The sequence below is a fragment of the Anoplopoma fimbria genome, chromosome 11 (genome assembly GCF_027596085.1).
Source record: "Anoplopoma fimbria isolate UVic2021 breed Golden Eagle Sablefish chromosome 11, Afim_UVic_2022, whole genome shotgun sequence".
In the NCBI taxonomy this organism is placed as follows: domain Eukaryota; kingdom Metazoa; phylum Chordata; class Actinopteri; order Perciformes; family Anoplopomatidae; genus Anoplopoma; species Anoplopoma fimbria.
Genome location: NC_072459.1, coordinates 8,906,439 through 8,924,597, shown reverse-complemented (window position 1 = coordinate 8,924,597; position 18,159 = coordinate 8,906,439). Strand labels below are relative to the sequence as shown.

At 40.9% G+C, this 18,159-nt stretch overlaps 3 protein-coding genes across 3 annotated transcripts; 1 reads left to right on the top strand and 2 right to left on the bottom strand.

Moving 5' to 3' along the window:
* Positions 1–101: 101 nt before the first annotated feature.
* Positions 102–2,840, bottom strand: LOC129099116 (heat shock 70 kDa protein 1-like). Its single transcript, XM_054608283.1, is given in 3 exon segments — positions 102–1,326; positions 1,329–2,285; positions 2,703–2,840. Coding segments are annotated over 2 exon segments (1,917 nt in total). The 5' UTR covers positions 2,263–2,285; positions 2,703–2,840; the 3' UTR covers positions 102–343.
* A 1,776-nt stretch (positions 2,841–4,616) lies between these two features.
* LOC129099117 (heat shock 70 kDa protein 1-like) lies at positions 4,617–7,451 on the bottom strand. Its single transcript, XM_054608284.1, has one exon. It carries the CDS (start codon positions 7,426–7,428, stop codon positions 5,509–5,511), a length of 1,920 nt encoding a protein of 639 aa, XP_054464259.1. The 5' UTR covers positions 7,429–7,451; the 3' UTR covers positions 4,617–5,508.
* Positions 7,452–11,643: 4,192 nt separating this feature from the next.
* Positions 11,644–17,616, top strand: LOC129098298 (trypsin I-P1-like). Its single transcript, XM_054607289.1, has 6 exons — positions 11,644–11,692; positions 12,990–13,010; positions 13,132–13,306; positions 14,252–14,520; positions 16,313–16,452; positions 17,295–17,616. The coding sequence occupies exons 1-6, from the start codon at positions 11,644–11,646 to the stop codon at positions 17,577–17,579; spliced, it is 939 nt and encodes a 312-aa protein (XP_054463264.1). The 3' UTR covers positions 17,580–17,616.
* Positions 17,617–18,159: the final 543 nt, after the last annotated feature.

Sequence of the window (18,159 nt, the reverse complement as noted above, 5' to 3'; positions counted from 1 at the left end):
GGAAGCTGGTGTGTTCTATTTCCTGTGATGTTTCCGCTTCACAATAAAGGGCATAAATAAACCGACCTAGATAACATTTATGATCTAGTACAAAGGCTCGAAGGTTTTATTCAGTACTTTTTTTTTTGTTTACATTACATTTCTCTCAATAATGAAGCTATGAACCAGAACAATGAAATTAAGATTACAGTAAAAAATTATATTTAGAAAAATACATTAAGACTCAAAAAGAATCTTCAACACAGTGGTCATAATTTATACAAACACATGAACATGAGATATGAAGCTCCAGTCTACTTTCAATCAGTCCCAGTGATAAAAGAGTCAACATGGAGGGTCCATCTTAGTCCACCTCCTCAATGGTGGGCCCCTGGGAGCCAGCTCGTGCCTGCTCTCCACAGCTGCCTGCAGCTCTTCCTCCCTGGTACAACTTGCTGATGATGGGGTTACACACTTTCTCCAGCTCCTCCTGCTTGTGTTGGTACTCATCTTTATCAGCCAGCTGGTTGTTTTCCAGCCAGGCGATGGTCTCCTCACACTTCTCCGTCAGCTTCTTCTCGTCCTCTGCGCTCATTTTGCCCCTCAGCTTCTCGTCCTGCATGCTGCTCTTCACGTTGAAGGCGTAGGACTCCAGGGAGTTCTTGGCAGAGATCCTGTCCCTCTGAAGGTCGTCCTCGGCTTTGTATTTGTCGGCGTCCTGCACCATCCTCTCGATCTCTTCTTTGCTCAGTCGGCCCTTGTCGTTGGTGATGGTGATCTTGTTCTCTTTGCCGGTGCTCTTGTCCACCGCCGCCACGTTCAGGATGCCGTTGGCGTCCACGTCGAAGGTGACCTCGATCTGCGGGACCCCTCGTGGAGCTGGCGGGATTCCCGTTAGAGCAAACTTGCCCAGCAGGTTGTTGTCCTTGGTCAGGGCTCGCTCCCCTTCGTAGACCTGGATGAGGACGCCGGGCTGGTTGTCAGCGTAGGTGGTGAAGACCTGGGTTTGTTTGGTGGGGATGGTGGTGTTGCGTTTAATCAGAGACGTCATGACTCCTCCGGCCGTCTCGATGCCCAGGGACAGAGGCGCCACGTCCAGCAGCAGCAGGTCCTGGACGTTGCCCGAGGTGTCGCCCATGAGAATGGCGGCCTGGACGGCGGCGCCATAAGCCACCGCCTCGTCGGGGTTGATGCTCTTGTTCAGCTCCCTGCCGTTGAAGAAATCCTGCAGGAGCTTCTGGATTCTGGGGATGCGGGTGGAGCCTCCAACCAGGACGATGTCTTGGATCTGAGCCTTGTCCATTTTGGCGTCCCTCAGGGCCTTCTCCACGGGCTCCAGAGTTCCCTGAACAGGTCGGAGCACAGCTCCTCAAAGCGAGCCCTGGTGACGGAGGTGTAGAAGTCGACGCCCTCAAACAGAGAATCGATCTCGATGCTGGCCTGGGAGCTGGAGGACAGGGTCCTCTTGGCCCTCTCACAAGCTGTGCGCAGCCTCCTCAAGGCCCTCTTGTTCTGGCTGATGTCCTTCTTGTGTTTCCTCTTGAACTCCTCCACAAAGTGGTTCACCATGCGGTTGTCAAAGTCCTCTCCACCCAGGTGAGTGTCTCCGGCCGTGGCTTTGACTTCAAAGATGCCGTCTTCGATGGTCAGGATGGACACGTCAAAGGTGCCTCCGCCCAGGTCAAAGATCAGGACGTTACGTTCTCCCGACTTGCCTTTGTCCAGACCGTACGCGATGGCGGCCGCCGTCGGCTCGTTGATGATCCTCAGAACGTTCAGTCCCGCGATGACGCCGGCGTCTTTAGTTGCCTGTCTCTGGGAGTCGTTGAAGTACGCCGGGACGGTGACCACCGCGTTGGACACCTTTTGGCCGAGGTAGGCCTCAGAGATCTCCTTCATCTTGGCCAGGACCATGGAGGAGATCTCCTCGGGGTAGAAGGTTTTGTTCTCCCCTTTGTGCTCCACCTGAATCTTGGGTTTCCCTCCGTCTCCGACCACCTTGAAGGGCCAGTGCTTCATGTCCGCCTGCACCACCAAATCGTCAATCTTCCTCCCAATCAGTCTCTTGGCGTCGAACACGGTGTTGCTGGGGTTCAAGGCCACCTGGTTCTTGGCTGCGTCCCCGATGAGCCTCTCGGTGTCAGTGAACGCCACGTAGCTGGGGGTGGTCCTGTTGCCCTGGTCGTTGGCGATGATTTCTACTTTTCCGTGCTGGAAAACACCCACGCAGGAGTAGGTGGTGCCCAGGTCGATGCCGATGGCTACACCTTTAGCTGCAGACATCCTGGTTGTTTTTAATGTGTGTCCTAAAGATGCAGAGACAAAAATAAGAATAGTAAATACCTACATTATTATTACATTATGAATGAATCAATAAAGTCTTTCCCATCCTTAAATATCTATATACTACTTTATTCTGAATCACTGAAAATGTTAACTTAAAAATATTATGGCATATATCTCATTGCCAAACAATTGGGTAATTATTTTAATGTTGAAATTACAAGGATATATTCATGATTTTGTATAAATAACTCAACTTATTTGAATTGACTGTACATTAATGGAATATCAATTCAGCCTAAATTTGACATTTATTCAGAATTAGTCTTTGTTTAACCTAAAATACTTATAGCAGTATTGAAATATTACTGCAACAAAAAATGTATCACAAAACTGCTCTTGAAAAATCGCTTAAATACAACGCCTATAATCGTACTTACTGTCGTTAGAAGATGAGAATGTAGAGAGGAGAGAAGAAGAAGAGGTTTCTGCTCCGCTGTGTCGTTGCTCTCGTCGGTGTTCGTTTAGTCTCGATGCCGGTGACTTCCACCGCCGTTAGTTTATACTTTCCTCGCTGTCTTCTGGTCTCTTCTCGAGCTTTCCACTGGTGTTCTAGACCAATCACAGCTCGGAGCGGCTGTTCGACGTGATGACGCACCCCGGAAACATGGGACTAGAAATTTCTACAAGCTTCTGGTCGAAAAATGAATACAAGTATAATAACATATTATATAACAGTGGGACTTTTCCAGTTGTAATACTTTATATTCATTTTACTGATTTAACTCACATACTTTTAGATCTAGTATTTCTTTTCAGCAGTAGTATTTTTACTCTTGCTTTTATTCTGATGGTGTTTTGATTCACTTTTTCTGTTTAAGTTAAATTATTTTACAATATTCATCTTACTCTTATTGCTATTCCTTTTTTGCACTGGTGTCAGTATTGCTTCTTATACACTTAATACTTATTACTCTAATGTTTACATATGTTTTCATCATCTCATCTAATTTAAATCCTTTTTTTATGTTTTTGCACAGTAAACTTACAACATCTCTCAAATCATATTAATACTCATGTATTTAAAAAGAACTTTGTATACAGTCTGTCAGTGACTTTGTTTTAGCTCTGAACGATGTTTTAATTATTTAATAATGAACCAAATCAATATTTAAACTTCATACCATTATATTCTATAAACAATGCATTTGTGTGATCCCAGCCTTATTACAATTAGATATAGCTTGAAAATGCTCTTAAATTTAGTATTTAGTAGAATATCTCCTAAATGTTGTACTTTAACGAGAATATACTGTTAAATTTAGTAAAATATCCCCTAAAATCAGTAGAATATACTGTTAAATTAAGTTTTATTAATAGAATATACTGTTAAATTCAGTAGAATACATTTAAATTTGGTACATTTAGTAGAATACACTCTTGAATTTAGTACATTTAGTAAAATATACTCTTAAATTGAGTAGAATGAATTTCAATCCTGAAACTCTCCGTGCTATCGTCAACATTTGTACCATCAATTACTTTACGTTGAAATTATTTTTGTACATTAAATGCGACGCCACGAGTCCTTTTAGTCATCTGGTTTACACTAAAAAACTTTATCTGAAGGATCATTTTCAATGCAGTACCTTTTACTCGTGGGAGTATTTTAACTGTGTGGTATTAGTAGTTTTACTGCAGTAAGGGATCTGAATACTAGAATCCAGTCCAGGTTATAGAGTCTAAATAGTACTCAGCAGCCTTTAGCCTCGTTTGAAGCTCCAGTTAGGGAGAAACGCTGTTCATCCACAGAAGTTGGTTAAATTGTCATAAAGTTTGGTTCAGACATTCTCGTTCCTCTCAGGATGAGTCCTGATAACGTTATTGATCCTCTGATTTTAATCTAACTTCCACTTGTCAAAAACATCAATAGAATAAACCTCTAAAACTAAATTAAATCAGCTTCTGCTGTGTCTTTAAGCAACATGCTAACCTGCTAACATTAGCAGTAACAGGACTGTTTGAAAAGTGCAGTATGAATGAAGCTTATTATCATAATAATTATTGTTTATTTACTTTGTTGTGGAGAGTTAGATGAGAGGATCAATATCGATCTCATGTCGGTGTGTTCAGTAAGTGATTAGCTTAGCTTAGCATAAAGGCTGAAAGCAGGTGGAAACTGTTAGCTTGGCCTCCAAAGTTGAAAAATACAACAACAAACACGTCTAAATCTCACTGATTAACACGTCTTGTTTGTTGTATCTGGACACAAACAGTTATTAAAATAACAAATACTTTTTGTGTTTTGTGTGACATCACTTTCTGTTTCGACTCTGTTCCACCAGCTTCTGTGACTCAATAAGACTTTTAACTGAGTTATATTCCATTTTTACACCAGCAGTGGAGGAATGTAATTCATGAAGTTAACCATCATATCTCATCTGTAAACAACATATTTTCACACACTCTTGTAAAGGATTGAACTTTAATAACTACTGCTACTTTTGTCAAACTTTCTGTGGGTGAAAATATTTGTTTTACAAAGTTCTTCACTCAAGACCTTTTAGGAGGCAGTAACTTGAGCTTCCTATAATATTTTTTAAATATTATTACCAGTGCATGAATATAACTTTCATTAGCTTTAAAACAATATATTTAAACATCATTGTTCTAATGAAATAAAATAAATAATAAAACAATTTCCCTCATTATAAACAAAGCTCTATTTTCTTATTAGAAACATTGTATTTTGTAATTTAATGTCTGGATTATTCAATTATTTTAAATTAATTAAGCTAAAAACCATACAAATGAATCCAAAATAATTATAAAAAGTTTATATATATATATTTTTCCCACTTTTTTTTAATCCAACAACAAAACAGAAAATATCAGGAGAGCAACATACAAATACTGTCATATTAAACAATGTTCTTGTAGTGTTGTCACAGCATGAACACAAATATCCTTAACAAAGACCAAAAATCAATAACAAAAAACATTCAAATAAAATACATAATTTTTTACTATCAATTTATGTTTCATCTTTATTGCAATGCCCAGCAAGGCAGAGATGAGTAATATATTATAAGATGGCACTTATTAACCAAAAGTTTAGAATCTTAGCAGCGTTAACACAGTGATGATAATTTATACAAACACATGAACATGAGGTATAAAGCTCCAGTCGTCTTTCAATCAGTCCCAGTGATAACAGTGATAAAGAGTCCACATGGAGGGTCCATCTTAGTCCACCTCCTCAATGGTGGGCCCCTGGGAGCCGGCTCGTGCCTGCTCTCCACAGCTGCCTGCAGCTCTTCCTCCCTGATACAACTTGCTGATGATGGGGTTACACACGTTCTCCAGCTCCTCCTGCTTGTGTTGGTACTCATCTTTATCAGCCAGCTGGTTGTTTTCCAGCCAGGCGATGGTCTCCTCACACTTCTCCGTCAGCTTCTTCTCGTCCTCGGCGCTCATTTTGCCCCTCAGCTTCTCGTCCTGCATGCTGCTCTTCACGTTGAAGGCGTAGGACTCCAGGGAGTTCTTGGCAGAGATCCTGTCCCTCTGAAGGTCGTCCTCAGCTTTGTATTTGTCGGCGTCCTGCACCATCCTCTCGATCTCTTCTTTGCTCAGTCGGCCCTTGTCGTTGGTGATGGTGATCTTGTTCTCTTTGCCGGTGCTCTTGTCCACCGCCGCCACGTTCAGGATGCCGTTGGCGTCCACGTCGAAGGTGACCTCGATCTGCGGGACCCCTCGTGGAGCCGGCGGGATTCCCGTTAGATCAAACTTGCCCAGCAGGTTGTTGTCCTTGGTCAGGGCTCGCTCCCCTTCGTAGACCTGGATGAGGACGCCGGGCTGGTTGTCAGCGTAGGTGGTGAAGACCTGGGTTTGTTTGGTGGGGATGGTGGTGTTGCGTTTAATCAGAGACGTCATGACTCCTCCGACCGTCTCGATGCCCAGGGACAGAGGCGCCACATCCAGCAGCAGCAGGTCCTGGACGTTGCCCGAGGTGTCGCCCATGAGAATGGCGGCCTGGACGGCGGCGCCGTAAGCCACCGCCTCGTCGGGGTTGATGCTCTTGTTCAGCTCCCTGCCGTTGAAGAAATCCTGCAGGAGCTTCTGGATTCTGGGGATGCGGGTGGAGCCTCCAACCAGGACGATGTCTTGGATCTGAGCCTTGTCCATTTTGGCGTCCCTCAGGGCCTTCTCCACGGGCTCCAGAGTTCCCCTGAACAGGTCGGAGCACAGCTCCTCAAAGCGAGCCCTGGTGACGGAGGTGTAGAAGTCGACGCCCTCAAACAGAGAATCGATCTCGATGCTGGCCTGGGAGCTGGAGGACAGGGTCCTCTTGGCCCTCTCACAAGCTGTGCGCAGCCTCCTCAAGGCCCTCTTGTTCTGGCTGATGTCCTTCTTGTGTTTCCTCTTGAACTCCTCCACAAAGTGGTTCACCATGCGGTTGTCAAAGTCCTCTCCACCCAGGTGAGTGTCTCCGGCCGTGGCTTTGACTTCAAAGATGCCGTCTTCGATGGTCAGGATGGACACGTCAAAGGTGCCTCCGCCCAGGTCAAAGATCAGGACGTTACGTTCTCCCGACTTGCCTTTGTCCAGACCGTACGCGATGGCGGCCGCCGTCGGCTCGTTGATGATCCTCAGAACGTTCAGTCCCGCGATGACGCCGGCGTCTTTAGTTGCCTGTCTCTGGGAGTCGTTGAAGTACGCCGGGACTGTGACCACCGCGTTGGACACCTTTTGGCCGAGGTAGGCCTCAGAGATCTCCTTCATCTTGGCCAGGACCATGGAGGAGATCTCCTCGGGGTAGAAGGTTTTGTTCTCCCCTTTGTGCTCCACCTGAATCTTGGGCTTCCCTCCGTCTCCGACCACCTTGAAGGGCCAGTGCTTCATGTCCGCCTGCACCACCAAATCGTCAATCTTCCTCCAAATCAGTCTCTTGGCGTCGAACACGGTGTTGCTGGGGTTCAAGGCCACCTGGTTCTTGGCTGCGTCCCCGATGAGCCTCTCGGTGTCAGTGAACGCCACGTAGCTGGGGGTGGTCCTGTTGCCCTGGTCGTTGGCGATGATTTCTACTTTTCCGTGCTGGAAAACACCCACGCAGGAGTAGGTGGTGCCCAGGTCGATGCCGATGGCTACACCTTTAGCTGCAGACATCCTGGTTGTTTTTATTGTGTGTCCTAAAGATGCAGAGACAAAAATAAGAATAGTAAATACCTACATCATTATTACATTATGAATGAATCAATAAAGTCTTTCCCATCCTTAAATATCTATATACTACTTTATTGTTGTGTTATTTTTGTGGTACGGTCAAATTAATAAAAAATGTATCTGAATCACTGAAAATGTTAACTTAAAAATATTATGGCATATATCTCATTGCCAAACAATTGGGTAATTATTTTAATGTTGAAATTACAAGGATATATTCATGATTTTGTATAAATAACTCAACTTATTTGAATTGACTGTACATTAATGGAATATCAATTCAGCCTAAATTTGACATTTATTCAGAATTAGTCTTTGTTTAACCTAAAATACTTATAGCAGTATTGAAATATTACTGCAACAAAAAATGTATCACAAAACTGCTCTTAAAAAATCGCCTAAATACAACGCCTATAATCGTACTTACTGTCGTTAGAAGATGAGAATGTAGAGAGGAGAGAAGAAGAAGAGGTTTCTGCTCCGCTGTGTCGTTGCTCTCGTCGGTGTTCGTTTAGTCTCGATGCCGGTGACCAGGCCCGCCGACAGGGGGGGACAAACGGGTACGTTGTCCCGGGCCCTGGACTGGCCCTGGAATGGGGGGGGCCCATAACTGGACCCCCATGAAGTTGGGATTAATTATTGTATGTATACTTCAAAATGTGTTGATTTAGAGAAGAAAAGTGCTTTATTTGCATTCAATTAATGACTCCTAGATTGTTTGCCTTCATTGCCCTTGAAAAAACGGCCAATAACCCCCTATCACCCCTATGCCAAAATGGTTTGGTCTTTGGAGAAGAAAAAAGACGACATCATTCCATTAGTGGTCAGTGCGCGAGTTGATTCAACATGCACAAGTCAGGAGCCCTGAAAAAAAAAGAAAGGCGAAAAAGAGAGGAAGAAGCCGAAAGCCTGAGGGGATCTCTTTATAAATATTTCAGAAAAGACTCAGGTGATGCTGCAGGTACCAGTAAGCAGCTGTGCAGCACAGCCAGGTAAGACACGGCCAACTTTTTCCAGCCCCGTCGTCAAGTAACACAGGCACAGGCGGCGTGTCAAACATATTAGCGCAGCACCACATGAGCAAGTCACACGGAGATCAATATCAGACAGACAGGGGGCATTGAATAATTTGATAACCACAACGGCTTTATTACACTGTGTTTCATACGCCTATATCTAATTGAATCTTAGAATATGCACATTACCCCGCAAATAGGCCCATGTCCAAATCAAATGTTTCAGGAAGGCACGCGCTGCGCACTCCAATCAGGCTGAATTGATTTGAGAATCATTCCCAGTCAGCTGAATTACAGCCAGTGTAACGCGGCTCATGGTTTAAAATAAGCCAGTGGCATGGCAACATGTGAAATTGCCATTTAGATAGAGTTGGATGTAACGAATGGGTTATAAACGTGACGTTTTGGGGTAGCCTGTAACTTAGTTTCTGATTGCCGTTAACTTGAAACTCGCCAGATGAATGGGCTCCGCCTTGTTCCCCAAACATTCTCTGGAAGTTCAGCGGACATAAACGCGGGTCTGGCGATAAATAAAAGTACCCTTGACATGATTCCCCTTGGTCAAGTGAAAAATGGTCGATGAAATGTGCAGTTAATGAGCTCTAAGTGAATACAATAGCGTGAGTTTTATTGTGGTATGATTCTGAAAGCCATAACTTCACTCAGTCCATATCCATAGCCTATCCAATTAAAGTTGTAAATAATCCTTTTGGTTTATCCGTAATAAATGGGCTTGTCATCCCGACGTCATGTGTTTGGGAGCTGCACAAGGGAATTCTGTGGTTGTGTTTCGGCGTTTGACAATTTTGGGAACAAAAAAAAAAAACCTTAGATTTTTAAACTTTTGTAGTCTTTGGGATAGAGTTAGCCAAGTTGATCAGTCTATTCTTTTCTGTGTTAAATCGTCAAATTAAGGGGTTTTCAATTTGTTCTTTTTTAAATGGTTCATTTTGACCCCTGTTAATTTAGATATAGCCCTTTTTATCGAAATATGTTCACCTTTATAGGAGAGGCTAGAGAGGATGAGAGAGAAGAAGAACAGGCTACCAAACAGGATGAGAGAGAAGAAGAACAGGCTACCAAACAGGATGAGAGAGAGGAAGAACAGGCTACCAAACAGGATGAGAGAGAGGAAGAACAGGCTACCAGTGAGATAGAGGTGTGTGTGGTTTTTTTTTGGGGGGGGGGCCCATTGAGAGAATTTTGTCCCGGGCCCAGCCAAACCTGTCAGCGGCCCTGCCGGTGACTTCCACCGCCGTTAGTTTATACTTTCCTCGCTGTCTTCTGGTCTCTTCTCGAGCTTTCCACTGGTGTTCTAGACCAATCACAGCTCGGAGCGGCTGTTCGACGTGATGACGCACCCCGGAAACATGGGACTAGAAATTTCTACAAGCTTCTAGTCGCTCTGAGAAAAATCAAAATACAGTCTTTTTAAAATAACAAGTACAAATACAGCGGGACCTACAGAGTGTATATAGGAAGAAACGAGTTAACAAATATTTAAACACAAACAAATAAATCACACTTTACACAAATCAATCAAAAATAAATTATTGTTTGCATGCATGGTACTCCTAAACTACTACCTAAATGTACAATCCGTGCCCGACTAACATGATTTCTTAAATGCCGATTTTTTTGAAAAGATGTTAAAGATTCGTTCACACCAGTAAAATGTGTTTCACAAGACTGTTCATTAATCAGACGAACAAAAAAAACTAGAATTAAGTTCTTTTCAGTTTATGTCTTGGCAAAAGTTTGTTTTTAGTGTGGTAAAACACCCCGGCAGCATTTTATCCAACAATTAATTGAAAATATAAAAACTGTCTGTACAGGAAAAAAGCTACTGGATATTAAAAGTATTGAATCTATCATTATGTCATTCTTAATATTACCACCAGATGACGCCAAAGGAAGACATTTTCATATCCATGAACAATAACAGAATAAGAGAATTCAAATGAGACTGTAACACAATAAACATTATATTATATGTCTTATTTTCTATAGTTGTACCAAGAATCATGAGTTATAAAGTCGTGAGGAGCTCAGCTGTGTGTGTCTACATATAAAAAGAATATCTGAGCAACACATATCAACCATGCAAATCTATTAACACACATAAAGTGTTTTTACAAATATTTGTATCGCTATTTTCAGAAGTGTCAGAGTTTCCAAGGCACAATAATACAACGTAGAATATGTAGATGTGTAGGTTTTTTTAAGATCTCAAGTGATGAACCCATGCATAAGTACTTATACTTTGGGTATTTTAAGTATACTTTGATGTAAATACTTTTGAACTTTTACTTACTAACTTACTTGCGTACTTACTTGCATTCTTACGTACTTACTTGCGTACTTAGGTACTTACTTACGTACTTACTTGCGTACTTACTTACTTACGTACTTACTTACTTACTTACTTACTTGTGTACTTACTGGCGTATTTACTCGTGTACTTACTTGCGTACTTACTTACTTGCGTACTTACTGGCGTACTTACTCGTGTACTTACTTACTTACTTGCGTACTTACTTACTTGAGTACTTACGTACTTACTTACATACTTACTTGCGTACTTACTTGCGTACTTTCGTACTTACTTGTGTACTTACGTACTTACTTGCATACTTACTTGCGTACTTACTTACTTACTTACTTGCATACTTACTTACTTGCGTACTCACTCGCGTACTTACTTGCGTACTTACTTGCGTACTTACTTGCGTACTTACTTGCGTACTTACTTACTTGCATACTCAATTACTCGCATACTAAGTATGTAAGTACTTGCTTGCTTGCTTACTTACTTACTCGCTACCATCAAATCAACTCAATCAGACAATAGTTTCAGTTTACTCAATCAGTTTCAATACAATGAATAAAAGCATTAATAAAAAAGCGTGTAGTTAATCACAATTAAACGCCCGGGGCCCCATTAAAACGTGCGTTTGTGGCCCTGCGGGCTGCTGAGTCTGGTTCCTTTTGTTTGTGCAGACGGCCGTGTCTTTGGAATGTGAGGTGTTGCCCTTAGACATGACAGCAGCACAAAGTACCTGAAGAGGAGTCACACCTTTCTGTTTTCACCTTTGTGAAGAGTTTCACTGACGACAGGACACAGTCAGAAAAGAATAACAGGATGGAGCTGAAGCTGGTCGTTTGTGGCTTCGTGCTGCTGGTTTTAACAGGTGAGTGCTTTTAAAAAAACGTCTCCGTTCTAATCTATATTTATGAAGAGAGGAAGTAGAATACTGACTGTTTGTTCATGTTAATACTTAAATATATCTTTATGTACTGGAGCTTTTTCCTTTCCGGTTCATTTAACCGGCCGTTCATAAAACAGTAAAACTGGTTTACATTTAAAGTAAAAAGCTCAGTTTTTTAAAATATAAAACACTCTACCTGTTCCCACAGTTGAAATGAGATTAAGGAGTTGATAGAGAGGTCACATAAAGAAAATGTTTCACTGGACATGAAAATCCAGAACAGCCGGTTTGACTCCAGTCGATTGTTTTCACCTAAGGAGACGTTGGTCGTGACGGCGGTTTGAGTCCTATTTGGTAACCAAATGAATCTCTTGTGAATAATATTTAAGTGACATTAACAAATCAGAACTGAATTAAATAATACATTTAAAAAAGAGAAGGTAGAGCAAACTACAGATAAAATATTCATAGTTAAATATTTTAAATTCTCTGTAATTAAGTGAAAGGGGACAGTGGTGTGAATTAATTACTGTATGAAGTACAAATTAAGAGGTACGGTACTTTTTATGAGTATTTCTCATTTATCAGTTAGTTTACAAATCAAGATTTTACACAAAATGTTCAGCTTATAAAATATGATGCACAGTTATAGATACTAAAGTCTGATGTTCCCTGTTGACATATAGCAGTATATTGTTAATTATATAGATATTATTATATGGCAGTATTCTCAGCTCCATACAGTAAAAGTAAAGTAGTATTCTCAGCTCCATTCATCAAAAGTACAGCAGTATTCTAAGCTCCATGCAGTAAAAGTACAAAAGTATTCTCAGCTCCATTCAATAAAAGTACAGCAGTATTCTCAGATTCTCAGTAATAATAACTAATCTGAAACATGACAAGGTTTAATCTTCTGTTTGAGTTTTATAATCTTCGTATACATTTTTTAACATATTTATCTGTAAAGTAACTAAATCTTATGAATAAATGCAGCGTAGAGAAGTAAAATGTAGAATATCACTGTACTTCAACACTGTGAAACTTCAACGGGGAAGTAAGATCTATCAAACCTCATAACACATTCATTCTTTAACCTCCTGCTCTAGTTTTCCCAGAAATCACAGCACGTTAAACATTTTTTGGTTTCATTCTACAAATACCAACCTCACCCAGTGACCCGAACGAGGATCAACCAGTTGGTCTGGTTTCTATCAAAACAGTAACACCAACGTGTCGGACTGTTACAAATACTGATGTTTTTATTCTTTGTCTCCAGCAGGAAGCAATGCACAGTCAGATGGTGAGTTATGTTCTCGTACTTTTTTATTTTAAAACTCTCAACATTGTGTCAGTAATAATTCTTCATTAAATGTTGTACAAACTATACTGTGAAACCTCACCACTGAGGTGAACTTTAACCTTTTCTCCTGCAGTTTGTGGCTTGGCGCCCCTCAACACCCGGATCGTCGGAGGTGAGAGCGCCTCAGCCGGCACGTGGCCGTGGCAGGCCAGCCTGCACAACACGAACGGACACTTCTGCGGCGGCTCCCTGGTCAACAGCCAATGGGTGCTGACCGCCGCGCACTGTTTCTCCAGGTGAGCTCTGTCACATGACGCACTGTTTACCCAGGTGAGCTCCGTCACATGACGCACTGTTTACCCAGGTGAGCTCCGTCACATGACTCCACTCCCTCACCTGTCCAAACAGCAGCCGGCAGGTAAATCAGCGTAAAGAGGGAGCGGCAAACATTCATTATGTTCTTCTTTATTTAACAGACAAAGACAACTAAACAGCTTGTTCCATATTTATTTTAAGTTCTGTACTTAAGTACAAAATATTCATACTTTACTTCTAATGACATTTTATACTTCTACTAACTCCACTAAAGCTAATGGGTAAATATTGTAGTTTTTACTGTAGTACTTCTCAGAGGTAAATATAGTAGGTACTTTTTACTGTACTACATCTCAGAGGTAAATATTGTACTTTTTACTGTACTACATCTCAGAGGTAAATATTTTACTTTTTACTGTACTACATCTCAGAGGTAGATATTTTACTTTTTACTGTACTACATCTCAGAGGTAAATATTTTACTTTTTACTGTACTACATCTCAGAGGTAAATATTTTACTTTTTACTGTACTACATCTCAGAGGTAAATATAATACTTTTGATGGTTAAAGTTACAGTGTGGTATTAGTACTTTTACTGTTACTGTTACAGTATTTGTACAGTGTGGTATTAGTACTTTTACTGTTACAGAGTATTTGTACAGTGTGGTATTAGTACTTTTACTGTTACTGTTACAGTATTTGTACAGTGTGGTATTAGTACTTTTACTGTTACTGTTACAGTATTTGTACAGTGTGGTATTAGTACTTTTACTGTTACTGTTACAGTATTTGTACAGTGTGGTATTAGTACTTTTACTGTTACTGTTACAGTATTTGTACAGTGTGGTATTAGTACTTTTACTGTTACAGAGTATTTGTACTGTGCCTGAGTATATTTAAACATGGCTTCTCTTCGTTCCTCAGCACCAGTACTTTCGGTCTCACCGTGTACCTCGGACGGGACACCCAGCAGCTCCTGAACTTGAACGAGCAGTCCCGGTCCGTGACTCGGGTCATCAGACATCCGGACTACAACTCCCTGAACAGCGACAACGACATGGCCCTGCTGCTTCTGTCCTCACTCGTTGACTTCACCGACTACATCAGACCGGTGTGTCTGGCGTCCAACGAGAGCGTGTTCACAGCCGGGACGTCCAGCTGGGTCACCGGATGGGGAACCATTGGAAGTGACGGTGAGAGTTGAAGAGTTTATCCTAAAAGTATGAACAATGTTAATAATGGACGTTTGTGTGTGTGTGTATATATATACACATACACATACACATGTATGTATGTATGTATGTATGTATGTATGTATGTATGTATGTATGTATGTATGTATGTTTATATGTGTATGTATGTATGTATGTATGTATGTATGTATGTATGTATGTATGTATGTATGTATGTATGTATGTATATATGTATGTGTATGTTTATATGTGTATGTATGTATGTATGTATGTATACATACATACATACATACATACATACATACATACACAAGTATGTAGTATATTTTTTGCCAATACTTTTGTACTTTTTCTTATTTGGAATGCAAAACTTTTTACAGAGTATTTCTACACTGTGGTATTAGTACTTTTATTGAAAAAAAACTCAATACTTCTTCTATATCTAGATATACTGGTTGTGTTTTTAGTTAATCAAGTTTCAACGTCTGCAGGCTTCTTGTACCTTTAAGATAAGATAAGATAAGATAATCCTTTATTAGTCCCGCAGCGGGGAAATTTGCAGTTTTTGACTTTGTTAATATAAACTAAATATAATATATATATAATAATAATAATAAAATAGCAGCTCATCTTTTATGTTTTGATGACTCAGGAGAAATTCATGCCCGTCAGATACTGTCTCACCAGTAAAGAACAATGGATCTTAGCTGAAGGAACCAGTCTAAAAAGAGGCTTTCAAACCTGTTGCTCTTCAGGCCACGCCCCCTCCACCAGTCCGTGATGTCACAACAGGTGTTTTCCATCAGCTGCTAAACCTGCCTTCACAAAAGTAGTTACACAAATTGAAGTCGTCCTGTCATAGTTTCATAAGAGCTTAAAGGCAAACAACAAACCCTCCCAGTGTTCTCAGATCCGCTCAGAGATGAGTCATGCTGCTAAAACGAACACAAACACTAGTTTTTGAGCCTCCAGTTTGGCGATTTCGCTGGAATTACGGCCGCCGCCATGTTGGTTTCTTTTGCAACCAGTGAACAGGAAGTGACCATATTTGGACTGAGGAGGAGTGACGTAGAGACGCCTTACATGGTTTAGTGCCATAACTACATAACACAAGTTACGTTAATAAATCAACGTGGACTTCTCGTTTCGTGATCTCCTGGAGGAAATACAGTTTTTGTTTATTTATGCTTATCCGCTTTTCCTATTTCAAAAAAAGTAGATATTATTTCTTCAGTGTGGTCTCCATGGTGACGTAGCTCTGACAGCGTGACGGAGTAGCAGCAGGGGGCGGGGCTTAGCCGAGGGCCCTAAAACAGCTGGTTACTTTTAGTTTTTATCAAAGTAAGTAAGTAAGTAAAGTGTATTTATACAGTGCTTTTTACAGACTGGAGTCACAAAGGGCTTAACAGCAGCGGAGTTGCAGAAAATCAATAAAAACAAAACATAAAACATGAAAGCATATTAAGAAAGGTGCAAAAGACAGTAAACACACAATAAAATTAAAAGCAGACCTGGAGCATGAATTTTATCCAAATATATATATTTTTTAAATGGTACGTATTAAGCTGATATTTAAACGAAATAACAGAGGGAAGAAATAGTGACTGTTGGGGACTATTTTCTGGTGAGTATTTATGTGGGATTCAGAATAAACAGTGTGATGATGATGATGATGATGATGATGATGCTGATGATGCTGCTGCTGCTGATGATGATGCTGATGATGCTGATGATGATGATGATGATGATGATGATGATGCTGATGAAGAGCACGTTGTCTCTCTGTCTCCAGAGCCCCTCCCGTTCCCTCAGCGGCTGCAGGAAGTCACGGTCCCCCTCGTGTCCAACAGTCAGTGTGACGCCGCCTATGGCATCATCACAGATAACATGATCTGTGCCGGCCTGGACGAGGGCGGCAAGGACTCCTGTCAGGTGAGTCTGCTCCTTCACCTGAGGACACGTTGAGGGCTGGAGATGTACCTTTACTTACTCTACAGATTCAGAGTATCAGTCAACTAATAAATGATGATGTATTATTACAGATTAAACTACAAGGAATATATAGAAATACATTTAAATGAGCTCCACCTTTAAAGTGATGACCACATTAATGCATCAATAATAATAATAATAATAATGCTATAATACTATAGAAATAATTCTGCATCATGAATACTTTTACTTTTGATACTTTTATGTAAATTTCAATGCGTAAAGAGTATTACGTTAGTATGGTATAGCTACTTTAACTGAAGTAAAAAACACATTTGCTGCCAATGTTTGTGCACATTTTACTAGAGTAGGAGTACTAACGTATTGGCATCAACATATACTTAAAGTAACAAACGTAAAAGTACTCATTATGCAAAAGTACAGTAGACTTTTTGTACTGCTGGTAGTTTAATCTTTAATAATACATCATCATTTAGTAGTGGATTGTTTTTCGTTTTAAAAATCTGCAAAATGACTAAAGGTATTAAATACATTTAGTACAGTAAAAAGTACAATATTTACCTCTGAGATGTCAAGTAAAAAGTACAATATTTACCTCTGAGATGTAGTACAGTAAAAAGTACAATATTTACATCTGAGATGTAGTACAGAAAAAAACTCCTGGACTTGGAAATTATATTTTGGTGATTTAAAAAAAAATGTTTACAGATAAACTATTGTATCTACTGATTAAGAGAATAGTGTGCATAATACTCTTCCCTGAGCAGAGGTATTTCTTGTGTATTTTCTGGTGTATTAACCCACCTGTGTGCTGCGTTCAGGGAGACTCCGGCGGCCCGTTGGTGAGTAAGAACGGGTCCGTGTGGGTCCAGGCCGGCGTGGTGAGCTTCGGTCGGGGCTGCGCTCTGGCAGACTTCCCCGGAGTCTACGCCCGGGTCTCCAAGTACCAGAGCTGGATCAAGAGCACGGTCACCGGGGCCCAGCCGGGCTTCGTCGCCTTCGAGGGCGACGGGTCCACATCCGGGACCCCCGGGCTGGTCTCCCTCTCGGCCCCACTCCTACTGTCCCTCCTACCCGTCCTCTTCTCCCTGTTGGTGCTCTCATAGTGAAGATTAAAGATCTAGTAAAGTGTCAGAACCGAATCAGAACCATCCATCCATCTTCCGTAACCGCTTATCCAGTTAAGGGTCGCGGGGGTGCTGGAGCCGATCCCAGCTGTCAATGGGCGAAGGCAGGGTACACCCTGGACAGGTCGCCAGCCTATCACAGGGCAGAACCGCTGCCTTTAAAACAAACATCATTGTCTGTTGATTATTTCCTGATGAATTAAATAATTATTTTGTCTTTAAATTTAAAAATACTTTATCTTAATAGAGTTTTAGCTCGGAGCATCTCTTGTATCTCTTCTGCTACAACTTGTTTGCACTATAATAAAAACTATATCATTTTATAACTTATGCATTACCAGAAGATGTCTGTTATATTTTTAGCTGGTTCTTCAATCACTGATTAAGAAATTGAAATTCATCAGACTGAAACACTTAATAATTAATCAATAATTAATCAATACTGACTTTCAATAATGCATAAATTATTATAAATTAATATATAATGAAAGCAAAAAAGTAAATTAAAAGATAATTTAATTGAATATATCTCTTTGTTCTTTATTTAAATGATGAACTA